This window comes from Polistes fuscatus, unplaced genomic scaffold, assembly GCF_010416935.1.
Source record: "Polistes fuscatus isolate 324 unplaced genomic scaffold, CU_Pfus_HIC Scaffold15, whole genome shotgun sequence".
NCBI classification, from domain to species: domain Eukaryota; kingdom Metazoa; phylum Arthropoda; class Insecta; order Hymenoptera; family Vespidae; genus Polistes; species Polistes fuscatus.
In genome coordinates this window covers 1,985,149-2,001,691 of record NW_025113053.1, presented here as the reverse complement: position 1 = coordinate 2,001,691, position 16,543 = coordinate 1,985,149, and the positions used below count along the sequence as shown (strand labels likewise).

At 26.8% G+C, this 16,543-nt stretch overlaps 2 protein-coding genes and 1 long non-coding RNA gene across 5 annotated transcripts; 2 read left to right on the top strand and 1 right to left on the bottom strand.

Annotated features, from left to right (window-relative positions):
* Positions 1–294: 294 nt before the first annotated feature.
* On the bottom strand, positions 295–620 carry LOC122514670. The gene is made up of 2 exons (XR_006303101.1): positions 529–620; positions 295–407 (listed from the first exon to the last, which is right to left on the bottom strand). It is a non-coding gene; the product is annotated as an uncharacterized LOC122514670 (long non-coding RNA).
* Positions 621–2,337: 1,717 nt separating this feature from the next.
* On the top strand, positions 2,338–6,976 carry LOC122514669 (nucleoplasmin-like protein). Of its 3 annotated transcripts, XM_043631607.1 has the most exons (6): positions 2,338–2,535; positions 2,855–2,973; positions 4,362–4,575; positions 4,780–4,859; positions 5,239–5,334; positions 5,731–5,952. In XM_043631607.1, the coding sequence occupies exons 1-5, from the start codon at positions 2,514–2,516 to the stop codon at positions 5,323–5,325; spliced, it is 522 nt and encodes a 173-aa protein (XP_043487542.1). In that variant the 5' UTR covers positions 2,338–2,513; the 3' UTR covers positions 5,326–5,334; positions 5,731–5,952. The 3 variants fall into 3 exon arrangements, with proteins under 3 accessions (XP_043487542.1, XP_043487541.1, XP_043487540.1); XM_043631606.1 differs by lacking the exon at positions 5,731–5,952 and having other exon boundaries at positions 5,239–5,643; XM_043631605.1 differs by lacking the exons at positions 5,239–5,334; positions 5,731–5,952 and adding an exon at positions 5,995–6,976 and having other exon boundaries at positions 2,360–2,535.
* Positions 6,977–8,434: 1,458 nt separating this feature from the next.
* Positions 8,435–11,103, top strand: LOC122514658. Its single transcript, XM_043631593.1, has 5 exons — positions 8,435–8,551; positions 8,844–9,029; positions 9,297–9,734; positions 10,180–10,382; positions 10,461–11,103. Exons 1-5 carry the CDS (start codon positions 8,435–8,437, stop codon positions 10,771–10,773), a joined length of 1,257 nt encoding a protein of 418 aa, XP_043487528.1. The 3' UTR covers positions 10,774–11,103.
* The last annotated feature ends 5,440 nt before the right edge of the window (positions 11,104–16,543 follow it).

Below are 16,543 nucleotides of genomic sequence, written 5' to 3'. Positions count from 1 at the left end.
AAAATTTTTAGAACATTGAAAAAGCATTAGTTATGTATAAACAAAATACTGTATTCCATATAGTCAATTGTAACAAACATTAACAATAGATAATAAGAAGAACAACAAATTTATTAAAGTTAGTTTTATACATCGGAATAAAGATTGAAAAACATGAATATATTTGATTATAATATAATTTATTGCAATAAATAATCACCTTTACGTAACATAATTTAACTACCAAGGACGTATCTTTGATTGAGTAGCATGCGTTAAGATCCAAGTTTTATAATCTCTCTTTTTCATTTGTACTTGTTTATGCCTAGGTGACTTTCTACACATTACATACCATCTTTCACGTCTTGCAACAAAATAGCAATGTTCACAACGAAGCTGTAGTTCTCCTTTTACTTTTAAACCCGATGCTAAATTAATTATAGGTAAAATAGGTTGCGAAAGTAATGATTTATTGTTATTTGCCAGATTATGCGGTATCATATTGAAATTTTTTCTTTCGCACAGATGATGCATATTTCTTACAATTACCTCTGGATTGCTTCCCGACAATAAGTTTGAAAGTCTTGGTACAATTGAATGTACCGTCTGACAAACTGCTCCAAATTTTAATAATGAAAAGGAGTTCATGTTTCTGTAATCTAATATAATTAAAAAGATTAGGTTAAAACTATTACAATAAATAATTTAAATATAAAGATGTGATACTAACCTAACTTATGATACTGTAAGGAGTAAACAAAATAATTTTTATTACCTAACTTTAAAAGATTCGTTTAAATTTAATTTTTTAGGAACACATACACACACAGTTTTGAAATGAATATAAAACAATTTTATTGTAATACAAATAATTGTACTACACAAATCAATGAATACAATGATTTAATAAACCCTAAGCACCTCGAAGTCGAAATTCTATGTACGTTACTGTATCGTTTTTTCTTAAAGTTATACAAATATTAAAAATAATCATCAATTAAAAATTTTCAATAAGGAATTTTAATGAAACAAAAAAATGCAAATTTTCAAAAATATATATGAGAAATATGTGCGTGTATAATAGACATATCATATATACATATACTTGTAATAAGAAAAATATTGAACGAAACGAATTTGACTGACGTGGTTGCTATGATGAAAAGAAGAACGTGAAAAAAGTAGTCCCATGTATTTCATAGAATTATTTCTACGAATTATCCTGATTCTTAGCTTTTTGTTTTTCACTATATATTAATTTCTTCTGATCATATAAAATTGTTTGTATATTTTTTTCGAATATTATAAAAACTATCTTCAAATTATACAAACAAACGTAAATTACGCGTATACAACGTCAGACATTTCGAGGAAGTGCGTTGCCGTACTCTGACTTAACGATTAAAATTTATTTTGACCAAAAGTCGATAGAACAAATTACCTTAATTCTCGAACAATTTCTAGATGTAGACAATTAACGGACGTTCATTTATTTATTAATAACAATACAAAATATAATATTTAAATGTTCAATGGAATTTTTCCAAACGAAGTACGCACTATTTATTCTACTCCTCCAAGTGCAATACGATAATAGTCCCATACTTTTGTACGAATCACAACGATTTTTGACCAATAGAAACGTTTTACGACATTGCCAAATAGTTCCTTCAAAACGTATCGAAAACCTTTACGAGTGGTACAGTAATACACGAAATTCCGAAAAATGTTGAATGAAGGATCTTATTTTATTGATACAATATTTAATCTAATTTTATTTGGAATGTATTGATAAGGTTATGGTTTATTTAACTTAAATATAAGTTATAAACAATAGTGATTCGACTTGCATTACGATTATCTATTAAATTTCTTCTCAATCGTTTTTTATTCATCTAACTTTTTATACTAATTAATTAAAACATTATTGAACATTTCTATTATTCATTCAAACGTATCCAATCATCAGATATAAAAAACATCACTAAAATCGAAGAATATATAAAATCTTTACAATACAGATTTAATGGAGGACTAGGTGTCGTAGTTACGTAAATCATTAAATTCTAATTCCTTCGTATACTATCTTCATACAAATTTATATCATCGTACAACAATGATAAAATAAATTTAATAAAAATAAAATCGAAGGAAGTCTTTAATAAATAATAAAGAATGAAAAAAATTAGATTAAGTTGTGGGGAAAAGGCGCCTTTCGTGATGCCTTCGGTGTGTAGTCTATAAGAGAGATGGCAACGTTGCATACGGTAAGACGGGCGATTCGACCAATGAGAGTTAAGAACAGGGCTCTAGGCGCGCAAGGTCGACTACGCGACAGTCATTTGCTACGCGTTAGCCCAACACGTGCGAGATAGAATTATTGTTCGCGCAGTGACCGTTGCGCGCGCGGCATCCTCCCATTCGTAGTGTGGCATTACTCCGCTCTGCTCTCATCGAACACGCACAACTTTTACGTTGTTCACACCGTGCAGATCTATCTTGTCTGAAAATCCGTTATTATCAAACCGATCGCCATGGCGGAAGAATATCTTTACGGTAAATATCGAAACTCGAGTCAACGTGATTATACTTGATAGTTTATTTTGATACATTTTTGGTTACTTAACGAATGAACGTTTACTTATTACAACGAGACGCCGGCTTCCGAACACTTTCGGCCATTGTGACGAAATACACTATTGTCCCCCCTAAACTACGGATAAAATACCGCGCGTTTATTAATCGTTATTTATTATATATCTTTAATATATTATCATATTAATATCATTAAAATAATGTGCGAAGTTATCGGAATAATTTCGAGCATAAGAAATTCGTGAACATCGTGTACTATCGTGATTTTTGTGTTCTTTAGGAATCGTTCTCGAAGGAGCTAACTCATCCGAAGTTTGGGATCCCGAGCACAAGAATGATGATGCAGATGGTACGAACCAACATGATTATGGTGCTGATCAGAAGCTTATTATTAAAATGGTAAGTTTTATGATGCGGATAAAATAAGCCAATATGCTTTTTCTCTCTTTCTTTCTCCCTCCCTCTCTCTCCATCTACTTATTAATCTATCTCTCTCGCTCACTCATATATATGTATAATGTGTATGCGTACCTTTACACGTACATAAAAATATACTAACGCAATTTCACACGCCGATTTGTTCGTCTTTGTCGATTATATGATATATTACATTTTTCTAACTTATTTTTTCTTTACTCAAGGATCATTAATCCTATCAATAAATCGTTCCATCAGTAAGCCTTCTTTTTGTTTCTCATAATATTCTTTCAAATACATTGCGTGATACATGTGCTTATTATTTTTATTCTTTTCCTATAATTAGCTACAATTTTTACTTGGCCAATTGCGTTTACCTTTTTCTCACGTTTCTCGAATCTTCTAAGAGAAGTAAAAAAATAGTACGATGCCAATATATTCGACGTCTTTCATACTGAACCTTTTTTGCTTTCTTTTTTCTTTCTTTTTGCAAGCGCACAAGGCGCCTTCTGCAATGAATTTTACGCGCGAATTTTCGATGGATTAAAAGAAACATAGATGATTCAGAAAAATAAAGGAAACAAGAGAAGAAAAAACTTCTTTTTACAGTCCAATACGCTTCCTTTCCGATGGTATACAATTCTTGAAGATAATTTTTCTATGCATTTATTTCGAGATATTTCCATCCTTTATCGATACTTGGAATATTTTAGTCTTTATGATTCATTCTGTTTTTTTACGGACGATAGAATTTCGTTTTAATTCACGGAAGTCAAAGAAAGACTCCATAAGAATTCCTTTCTTTCGCGGCTAAAATTGCAATGCGTGCCTATGATCAAACATAACCTGTAAAGTACCGGTGTTTCATAATTTATTTTGTCTTATCTCTAGATAAAAGCATAATGATTTTATTACTAAACTTTGGAATGATTTGGACTTTCTCAACTTTCTATATACAATGATTAATTTTGTGTAGTTACTTTCTAATAACGAATTTCATCATGCAAATGTTTAATGCTTGGCGCCATTTTTCCTCACAATGGCTTCGCCCTTCCCCCACTTCAGCCCCGCAGGATCCTATTATACCGAAAGGGAGATTATAACGGAAATTTCAGTCAATGCAGGTAGAAATAGGGTTTAGAAATGGGGTAGAAAAAAGATGCATTTGGTCGAACTCAATAAAAAATTCCATGAATTCTCAGCAGATGTTTCTCTCATTTTTTTTCTACTTGAAAATAATTGTTCTTTCTAGCAAGCAAATGTTAAATGTTTATATATACATAAATTGTTTTTTTTTTTAATTATTTATTATTTAATATTTTTATTTATATTAAACATTATATTATAATATTTGCTTTGATATTTTCTAGGCATTGTTAGGACCAGAAGCAAAGCCTGGTGAACTTAACGTACTACAAGTAGAAGCGATGGGACTCAAAGGAACTATCAAAACACCAATCGCTCTTTTAGAGATGGGAAAGACAGCGCAAATAATTCTTGATCTTAGTTTTCCCGACCCACCAGTAACGTTTACCTTGATCAAGGGTAGCGGGCCAGTTCACATAGTAGGACACAATCTTCTTGGTAAGAAATATATGCAGATTATTTATTTATTATTCTATAATACGGAAGCTTATTGAGAAGTGCGACAAGTGCGATTTAGACGCCTTCTATCTGTAGAAGCATCTCATTTATTTACAATTGAGTTTCGTTACACTGGAAACTTTTTTAACAAGTTTTTCTTTTAATAATTTAATTTAATTATTTGAAATTGTATTTTGTTTGTAGGTACGCATATGGAAGAATTTGTTGATGATATGGATGAAGAGTTAGAGGATGAGAATATTGACGATGATGATGATGAGAAGGTATGAAAAAAGTAATATTAATTTTATACAATAGATTCAAAATGCATGTAGAAGACAAAAAATTTCGTCAGGAAACTTGGTCTATGTGAAAAAGTTTTTGTTGTTTTTTTTTTTTCTGAATCTTTCGTAGTAAGATTTCTGTATTTTAGTAAATGAAAAGAAGGTAGATGATGAAGAAAAATCAAAAGTGGTTAAAAAAATACCTAACGTACATAACAAGATACATGGATTAATGTTGTCCATCATGAGCATTTTGCACTTATTTCTGTTACATATCGTATATTTGTTCTGGTTTTTTTATGTAGCAATGTGACAAAAAAACAAAACATGCAATATGTTGTAATATTATTAAGTAAATTCATTAGGAATGCAATTTCAGGCACCTCAAAAGAAACGAAAACATTCTGCAGAGGGTAGAAAAAATGGCACCAAACGTGCCAAGGTGGATGAAGCAGTAGACAAGTAAAATAATAAAGTAATAATAATAATAATAATAATAATAATCATTCAAGTAATAATATAATAATAATCATTTAAATAATATAAAAAGAAAGTTTTAAAAGGGTGAAATGTGTTTTAACTCCTTATATTAATAGAACTTCCATTTAAAAGTATTTTTTGATTTTGAAAATGTATTACTTTTGAAAAAAGTCTAAAAAAACTTAGAAGAAATTTTAGGCTTACGAAGTTACAAAATTTTAATGTACCTTTTGCACTTGTGTTTTTCATTCCTATATATGTTGTTTTATTTTTTTGTACAATAAACCAACCTATTTTAAAACAATTGCTTTTATTCACTCTTCATGTATCCTCATTTTTACATTTATGTCAAACGGCAAACGAAATTTAGTTTCAACTAACATTTTTGCAGGTGTGGAAAACTGTTTTGTCAATTGAAACAAGAACAGAAAGGACATGAAATAAGTGCTGAATGCTCATAAAATATATATCAGTGATGTTTGAAAGTATTTCTGATATCAAAGTTGTTATTATTCACTATTGATTATTTTTTTGTAATGTATAGTTACCGTTAGAGTTATTTAATTTGGGATATCAATCCTTGCAATAATAAAAAGGTTTTGATACAAAAAAATTAAGTCAGATAAACTCAGATATTTGTTTCTTTACAATATAGGATCCTGATGACGAGGAAGAAGAAGATGACGAACCCAAGAAGAAAAATGCCAAATTATCCACTGCAGCCAAATATAAAAATCAAGCTAATAAGAACAAGAAAAAATAAAGCATGAGCCTTTACATAATTGGGGGAAAAACAAAAAAACATAAAAAAAAAAATACCAACACAGAAAACTCTTAAGTTAGGCTATTAATGCGTAAGTCCATCATCAATTATCATCATCCGCATTTCTGCGAAATCTTGTATCGTTTCATCAAATTATCAGACGACACGTGTTGCGTTCCACGTTTCTAAAACACAACTGGACCAATAAAGTACAATAAGATAACAGTGTATCATGTATTTCACAGAAAAAATGGTATCACGTTTTACTACTAGTCCACTTGTAACGAGCTATAACACGGTTTTAATTTAACAGCATAGTATTACTACTTAAGTAACAAATTTTCTTTAATTTTTATTTCTTTTGTTCCCCTTTTGATTTTATGTATAAATTTTTTAAATTAAAAATTTTTCTTTTGCTTTCCTTTTTTTTCTTTTTATATAATAATAATTCTCATGTATTTTCATTTGCTTCGATAACAAATATATCTTTGTTGTTTCTCTACTTGCCTTAAAGAAGAAACATCCCTTGCGCTTGATTGTACTGTGTATGTGTGCGATATATAGAAGAAAAAAATATCTATTGTTGATCAGAAATTATTTTTTTGACAAAATTTTATGAAATTTAACTGCTAAGGGATATTAGATCTTTTGAGACAGGTAGTCTGAAGCCAAAAATCCTTTTTACGTGTAATCTCGTTTCTAATAATGTTGAAGTTACATAGGATGCGTTTATAATGTTCTTTCCTTATTCGATACATACGAACTAAATGTTTAACAAAAATTGTTATTTGAATCCGGAAGTTTTAATGAAGATGAGCTTTGTACGATATCATAGAGAGAAAGAAAGAAAGAAAGAAAGATAGAAAGATAGAAAGAAAGAAGGAGAGAATGATTTTTTAAAAATAAATTATGCGCGGTCATTCTTGGCCCAGTTGTTGTTCGTTAAAATTGTGGAAAGCATAGACGAACTTGCAGTAAGAGGAAAAAAGAGTAAGAGAGAGAGCGAGAGACGCATTTGTATTTCCTTTCTGTCTTCTCTGATACCGTGTTCACACATCAAATACAATACTTCCAACGATGTTAAAGAAATAACATAAACAAAAATATACATACTGTCTTATATTGTAGCCATGTAATACAATTCAGAAAAAAATAGTATGTCTTTTAAGAAATTGCAAAAGCTACTCTATCCAGCCACAGTGTAATTTATTATTTTCGTGTGTACAAGATGGGGAGGGATAGTAGAGATAGAGGGGGGAAGAAGCAGGATGAAGAGAGAGGAGAAAGGGTAATACTCAAGAAAAAAAAAAAGAAACCCTTATACCGCAGTCATTAATAATTGTTAAAGAAGATAAAGAAAAATAACATCAGAATTATAAAAAAAAAAAAAAATAAAAAAAAAATTAAAGGAAAAAGCATATTCACGCGTCACCTCGATATTCATTCCATTTGATGAAAGATATAATAGAAGGAGAATTTACAGGTGTACTACACAGCATTGTGTGTGTGTGTGTATGATGCTCTTACATCAGTATCATCATATGCAGAAGTATATATGCGATTGGGTGTTTGAAACGCCCTTGCGATTGATAGTAGTCTGTACACCTATTTTGTACATATACGATACACAATAAAAAATTTCACAACTTTTAATCAGTATTGCACTGAGTAAAATTATTCATTCAAGCGTGTTGTAATTACCTCCCCAGTAAGAGATAGTATGTAACTTCATATTGTATAAGATGCTTTTTTATGCAATATTTTATAGAACATTTTGTCATATTTTCAATTTAGAAGATGAAAAAAAATCGAATTTAACAAAACACGTCGATTAGTCTTTTCTTTTGTATTTTTTTGTCATCTATGTAAATAAATTACGTAATTGAACATGTGTTTTTCTTTTTCTTTTTTTAATTTACTATTATGAAAGCGTGTCTGATTGAAAATAAATGAGCGGTTTCTGTAAAAAGCAGTGTATCAGATGAAATAAAACATTTTTATACGATAAATGAAGAAATTGTAAATTATAATTTCTATATTTATTGTTCTCATGTATTTTTTAATTTAATTTCATATGCTTATATTCACGTACACACAATGTATTTTTCCTTCGAGCGTCAATTTTTTGTCTAATATTATGAGCATCAATTTGTAACCTTTTTTTTATAGATGTTTCAATTTATCTTCCCATTTTTTATGTTAGTCCAATTGAAATGAATTTAGATCAATTGGTTAATCTGCATTCAAGATTCTTTTGTAATAACGAAAAAGAAAACATTTTGATAGGGAATTAATATTGTAGAAACTAGCTGTTTAAATTGACAGCTATTATATGCAGAGTACTCAATTAAATGAAATTTCTGGATCTGATGTTACGGGCTCTCGAATATCTTCAGAAAATTCAGAATGTAATGCTAATGTGAATGAATCCAAAGCACTTCGTAGGCAAGTGAGTTCAATTCCGTTGTCAATGAAATATTATGTATAGTTTAAATGAAATCAAAGTGTTTGGTAGAATATTTTTTGAATTATACGAATCAGTGATTATAAAAGTGGTCGAAGTTGCGCATACAAATTTTAAAAATTAATTTTTTATAATAACGAAAGAGTACAAATAAATTATTGAATATCTTTTCTTGAATTTAATTTTTGTATTTAATTACATAAATACAAATTTAAATTAAATCATTTTTATGATCACTGGTTCATATATAAAATTTAAAAAGTTTTATTTATAAAAGGTAGAAGATTTAACAAAGACAATCGCTAATTTAAAAAACACCATTTACGTGAAAGATATTCAATTAGAGAACATGCGTAAAGACGGTGAAAGATCATCAGCGGAATTGAAGAAGCAACAGAGATGTAATAGAAATCTTAAACGTAAGGATATTATACATAGAACATTTCTATATTTAATAATAAGCGTATCACGAACGGTTTTTCATTTTAAATTAAATATTTTTCATTCAATATTATTGCATTTCTTCATTTACTGTAATTATAACTTTATTTGCTACATACTTCATTTAATTTTAATTAAAAATATTATTTAATTATTATGTAATATAATTTTTGGTATTTATTATTTAATTTAATATATTTGTATTTAATTGTATATAAAAAATATTATTTTAATTAAATTCTAGTCTTTGTGTGTTTGTGTATGTTAATTAAAAATAAAAGAAATATAGGGCAAATGGAAAAATGAATTGAATTTTATTTTAGAACAGTTGGAGGATGAGAGATATTTTTATCAAAGAGAAAAAGATTACTTTTGCGAAGAAATGCAACGTTTCAAAAACAAATTTATCGGAAATGGATCGAAATTACAAGAACAAAGATGGAAAGATTTGGAAGATGCGAGAGATTCGTTGAGCGAGGAAAATAAACAACTTCGTGAAGAATTAGCTGAGAAAAGCGAGATTACGTACAATTTGTGTATTAAATTTTTACGTATGAAACACGCAAAAGATACGCTCAGACATAAATTCGATCAGTTGCATCGGGAACATTTAAGAATTATGGAAGAAATGATGGAAAAACTTGACGAAGCTAGAGAAGAGTTGAATGTTATCGTTTCAGAAAAGTTTCAAGAACCATTGCCAGTTAACAAGGCTAAATTTTTGCAAGTAAATCGTTTGCTTTCTTAACAAATTGTTGATCGGTTATTTTATGCAAAAAGTATTACGTTTCAATTCTCAGTTGTATTTATAATTAGGTTAAATTATATATTGGAGAAAGTTTCTACAATTCAATGATTTCAAATTGAGTTAATTTAATTTGAGATAATTTTAATTAATTAATTAAACGAAATATTGAAAATAGGAATTTAATTATATTATATTTTGTATTCTTATGCAAAAATGTACAATCAATTATTTATACGAATTTAAAAGCCTAGCTTGAGTAATAAAATATATCGAAAATTTAGGTAAATTGTTAATACAAAAGAATAAAACAAATTTGACGCAACCCTGACACAACACACGTAAAAAATAATTAGTCAACAATCTGTTAAGATCGATTGCATAAATTAGAAAAACTTGGAGTAAATTTCAAAGAAATAATTTTTAGGTCATCCAAAGAAATACTCGATTGGTTTACGAAAATGCGACTTTGCGAGTACAGATCCAACATTTAACACAAAGTTTAAATAAATTAAAGAATTATACAGAGAAACCTAAAGGGATTAAAGTTGATGCTCGTATTATAGCGAAACTTGCAACTCAAAGTCGTAGAAGACAAGATTCCGATATTATAAGAAAAAGTTTTGCGACGTAAGCATAATTACATTCTTGTTAAAAATTAAAATAATAATTAAATTTATTAATTTATATTATATGCAAATATTTTAGATCTTACGTTACACAACCAGTAAAAATATCTACCAGTAATTCGAGTACGAATAATAGCAAATCAATTGATAAATCGTTAAATCGAAAAGTAAACTCAAAGATTCGAATCAAAGCTCATAATAAAAATAAATTTGTAACCGTAAAAGAAGAGTCTGGTGAATCAGATTCGATTAAATCTAAAATCGAAAGTACGGAAGAAAGTCGAAAAAATAAAATCGATCAAAACGATCGCACTTCTCCGATGAGCACAAATAGTATAACAGAACAATCGCATAAATATATCGAAGTACGTGATATGTGTACAAATACGTGATATGAGAATTTTAAATTACGTATTTGATGCTTTGCATTCGATTATATGCAAATCAGTTACATGGTTGCTAATTTTAAGAAAATATGTATGTAAATTAACTAAATTTTTATATAATTGCGTAAATATCGTTGTTGTAAGAAATACGAAAGAACGAAAAAAAAATATGTAAAACAAACGTACAATGAAAATAATGAATAAGTGTACATTTACAGATATCCTACGTATTTATTTTTTAGTTGCAATAATGTCGAAAAAACGGACACGAAAGAATATTGGAAAGAATTCGTAAAAGAATGGGATATTTTTCTGTAAACGATTATTTTAACTATCTTTTTAAAATGCTTACGATTTAACGTAATAAAATACAAAATAATATTCGAAGTACGAATTTTGTTAATTTTGGTTTGTTAATATCGTAATTTAAAAAAAAAATTGAATGTACGTAGTCTCGAGTAAGAATACAGAAATACATAAAAATTCAGAAGTCCCCTTTTTATCTAACTAGTTGCATTTTAGTTACTACCGAGACCACCAGTGGGCGACAGTAGGTACTTAAAACGATGACCCTACAATACTATCAAAAAATACAATATTCTTTGATAGTATATATAGTATAGTTATAGAAAAAAAAATGTTCATCTAATGAAATATAGGATTAAAATTAAATAATATTCAAAGTACGATAAAAAAAAAAGATATATAACATTTAAAACAATGTATATATGTATAAATAATTATAAGTATTAGTAAAGAGCAAGACTGTATTCTGTATACTTGAATTAATTGTTAATTAATCGAAGAAAACGTGTATCGTAATTTAGAAGCACTGAGTATATGTTCGGAGCACCGTTCTCTTCGAGATTCCCCTTCAGACTGAGCTGTTGTCCTCTATGTAAACGCTTTTATTCAATATTGTTTATATGACTTTGCGAATATTGCGCATGTGTATAAAGGAAATAATCCAAATAATCAATAAATTTAAGATAGTAACGTTCTTAGTTTAGTATTCTTTGAATTTTTATGTAATTGTTTAAACTAATGTACATTTTTTATAACGTTCCTGCGTAGTGGTGACTTCTTTCAACGTTCGGAAACGCTTAAATATTATGTATAAGGTGTATGATTCCATTTATACACATGCGCAACGTTCGGAAATTCATATAAACAACTTTCAATAAAAGTAAATTTCTAGAGGACAATGACTCAGTCTAATAGGAGACTTCGAAGAGGACGGTACATAGAAACTATACACGGATGTTTTAGACAACAACAAACACTTCTATCGATTAATTAACATTTATTTTAATTCTCTAAAACATTCTTATTACATTTCAGTTTGTTTTAACACATATATATTGGTTGAAATATTACATTACCTCTTAACGTATTTTAAATAGAAAATAATGTTGATATATTTTCTTTTATGTTTTTAGATGACTTTTTTAAACTTGATTTTAGATCCTATACACGGATGTTTTAGACAACAACAAACACTTCTATCGATTAATTAACATTTATTTTAATTCCTTAATACATTCTTTTTATATTTCAGTTTGTTTTAACACATATATTGGTTGAAATATTACATTACCTCTTAACGTATTTTAAATAGAAAATAATGTTGATATATTTTCTTTTATGTTTTTAGATGACATTTTTAAACTTGATTTTAGATCCTATACACAGAGCTTTTAGACAACAACAGAGACTCTTCTATCGATTAATTAAAATTTATTTTAATTCTCTAAAACATTCTTATTACATTTCAGTTTGTTTTAACACATATATATTGGTTGAAATATTACATTACCTCTTAACGTATTTTAATAGAAAATAATGTTGATATATTTTTCTTTTATGTTTTTAGATGACTTTTTTAAACTTGATTTTAGATCCTATACACGGATGTTTTAGACAACAACAAACACTTCTATCGATTAATTAACATTTATTTTAATTCCTTAATACATTCTTTTATATTTCAGTTTGTTTTAACACATATATATTGGTTGAAATATTACATTACCTCTTAACGTATTTTAAATAGAAAATAATGTTGATATATTTTTCTTTTATGTTTTTAGATGACTTTTTTAAACTTGATTTTAGATCCTATACACAGAGCTTTTAGACAACAACAGAGACTCTTCTATCGATTAATTAAAATTTATTTTAATTCTCTAATACATTCTTATTATATTTCAGTTTGTTTTAACACATATATATTGGTTGAAATATTACATTACCTCTTAACGTATTTTAAATAGAAAATAATGTTGATATATTTTTCTTTTATGTTTTTAGATGACTTTTTTAAACTTGATTTTAGATCCTATACACAGAGCTTTTAGACAACAACAGAGACTCTTCTATCGATTAATTAAAATTTATTTTAATTCTCTAATACATTCTTTTTATATTTCAGTTTTTTTTAACACATATATTGGTTGAAATATTACATTACCTCTTAACGTATTTTAAATAGAAAATAATGTTGATATATTTTTCTTTTATGTTTTTAGATGACATTTTTAAACTTGATTTTAGATCCTATACACAGAGCTTTTAGACAACAACAGAGACTCTTCTATCGATTAATTAAAATTTATTTTAATTCTCTAATACATTCTTTTTATATTTCAGTTTGTTTTAACACATATATTGGTTGAAATATTACATTACCTCTTAACGTATTTTAAATAGAAAATAATGTTGATATATTTTTCTTTTATGTTTTTAGATGACTTTTTTAAACTTGATTTTAGATCCTATACACAGAGCTTTTAGACAACAACAGAGACTCTTCTATCGATTAATTAAAATTTATTTTAATTCTCTAATACATTCTTATTATATTTCAGTTTGTTTTAACACACATATATATTGGTTGAAATATTACATTACCTTTAAACGTATTTTAAATAGAAAATAATGTTGATTTATTTTTCTTTTATGTTTTTAGATGACTTTTTTAAACTTGATTTTAGATTTTATACACAGAGTTTTTAGACAACAACAGAGACTCTTCTATCGATTAATAAATAATTATTTTAATTCTCTAATACATTCTTATTATATTTCAGTTTGTTTTAACACATTTATATTGGTTGAAATATTACATTACCTCTTAACGTATTTTAAATAGAATATAATGTTGATATATTTTTCTTTTATGTTTTTAGATGACTTTTTTAAACTTGATTTTAGATCCTATACACAGAGCTTTTAGACAACAACAGAGACTCTTCTATCGATTAATTAAAATTTATTTTAATTCTCTAATACATTCTTTTTATATTTCAGTTTTTTTTAACACATATATATTGGTTGAAATATTACATTACCTCTTAACGTATTTTAAATAGAAAATAATGTTGATATATTTTTCTTTTATGTTTTTAGATGACATTTTTAAACTTGATTTTAGATCCTATACACAGAGCTTTAGACAACAACAGAGACTCTTCTATCGATTAATTAAAATTTATTTTAATTCTCTAATACATTCTTTTTATATTTCAGTTTGTTTTAACACATATATATTGGTTGAAATATTACATTACCTCTTAACGTATTTTAAATAGAAAATAATGTTGATATATTTTTCTTTTATGTTTTTAGATGACTTTTTTAAACTTGATTTTAGATCCTATACACAGAGCTTTTAGACAACAACAGAGACTCTTCTATCGATTAATTAAAATTTATTTTAATTCTCTAATACATTCTTTTATATTTCAGTTTGTTTTAACACATATATTGGTTGAAATATTACATTACCTCTTAACGTATTTTAAATAGAAAATAATGTTGATATATTTTTCTTTTATGTTTTTAGATGACTTTTTTAAACTTGATTTTAGATCTTATACACAGAGTTTTTAGACAACAACAGAGACTCTTCTATCGATTAATAAATAATTATTTTAATTCTCTAATACATTCTTATTATATTTCAGTTTGTTTTAACACATATATATTGGTTGAAATATTACATTACCTCTTAACGTATTTTAAATAAAAATAATGTTGATATATATTTTTCTTTTATGTTTTTAGATGACTTTTTTAAACTTGATTTTAGATCCTATACACAGAGCTTTTAGACAACAACAGAGACTCTTCTATCGATTAATTAAAATTTATTTTAATTCTCTAATACATTCTTTTTATATTTCAGTTTTTTTTAACACATATATATTGGTTGAAATATTACATTACCTCTTAACGTATTTTAAATAGAAATAATGTTGATATATTTTTCTTTTATGTTTTTAGATGACTTTTTAAACTTGATTTTAGATCTTATACACAGAGTTTTTAGACAACAACAGAGACTCTTCTATCGATTAATTAAAATTTATTTTAATTCTCTAATACATTCTTTTTATATTTCAGTTTGTTTTAACACATATATATTGGTTAAAATATTAGATTACCTCTTAACGTATTTTAAATAGAAAATAATGTTGATATATTTTCTTTTATGTTTTTAGATGACTTTTTTAAACTTGATTTTAGATCCTATACACAGAGCTTTTAGACAACAACAGAGACTCTTCTATCGATCAATTAAAATTTATTTTAATTCTCTAATACATTCTTTTTATATTTCAGTTTGTTTTAACACATATATTGGTTGAAATATTACATTATCTCTTAACGTATTTTAAATAGAAGATAATGTTGATATATTTTTCTTTTATGTTTTTAGATGACTTTTTTAAACTTGATTTTAGATCCTATACACAGAGCTTTTAGACAACAACAGAGACTCTTCTATCGATTAATTAAAATTTATTTTAATTCTCTAATACATTCTTTTTATATTTCAGTTTGTTTTAACACACATATATATTGGTTGAAATATTACATTACCTTTAAACGTATTTTAAATAGAAAATAATGTTGATTTATTTTTCTTTTATGTTTTTAGATAACTTTTTTAAACTTGATTTTAGATCATATACACTGAACTTTTAGACAACAACAGACACTTCTATTTAATTCTTTAATACACTCTTTTTATATTTAAGTTTGTTTTAACACATATATATTGGTTGAAATATTACATTACCTATTAATGTATTTTTAATAGAAAATTATTTTGAGATATTTTTCTTTTATGTTTTTTGATGACTTTTTTAAACTTGATTTTAGATCCTATACACAGAGCTTTTAGACAATAACAGAGACTCTTCTATCGATTAATTAACAATTATAATAATTTTCTATTATACTCTTCTTATATTTCAGGTTGTTTTAACACATATGTACTGGTTTAAACATTACATTCTTATTAACGTACTTCGATTATTAAATAATTTCGATTTGATATTATTTTCAATGAAAATTTTCTCTACCGAAGTCATCACTGCACAGGAACGTTAAAACAAACATACATTAGTTTAAAAAATTACATAAAAATGTAAAAATGCTAAAATCAGAACGTTACAATTTTAAATTTCATGTATTAGGTGTATGATTCCCTTTATACACATGCGCGAAGTCATCACTGCGCAGAACCATTAAAATAATTACATAAAATAGATAAAAATACGAAAATCATAACGTTTTAAGCTTAAATTTTATTGATTAGGTGGATTATTCACTTTATACACATGCGTAACATTCGGAAAGTCATAGAAACAATATTTAATAAAAGAACTTTCATTGATGACAACGTGCCAGTCTGAAGGTGAATTTCGAGGAGGACGGTGCTCCGAACATATACCCAGTGCTTCTAAATTGCAATACACATTTTTTTCGA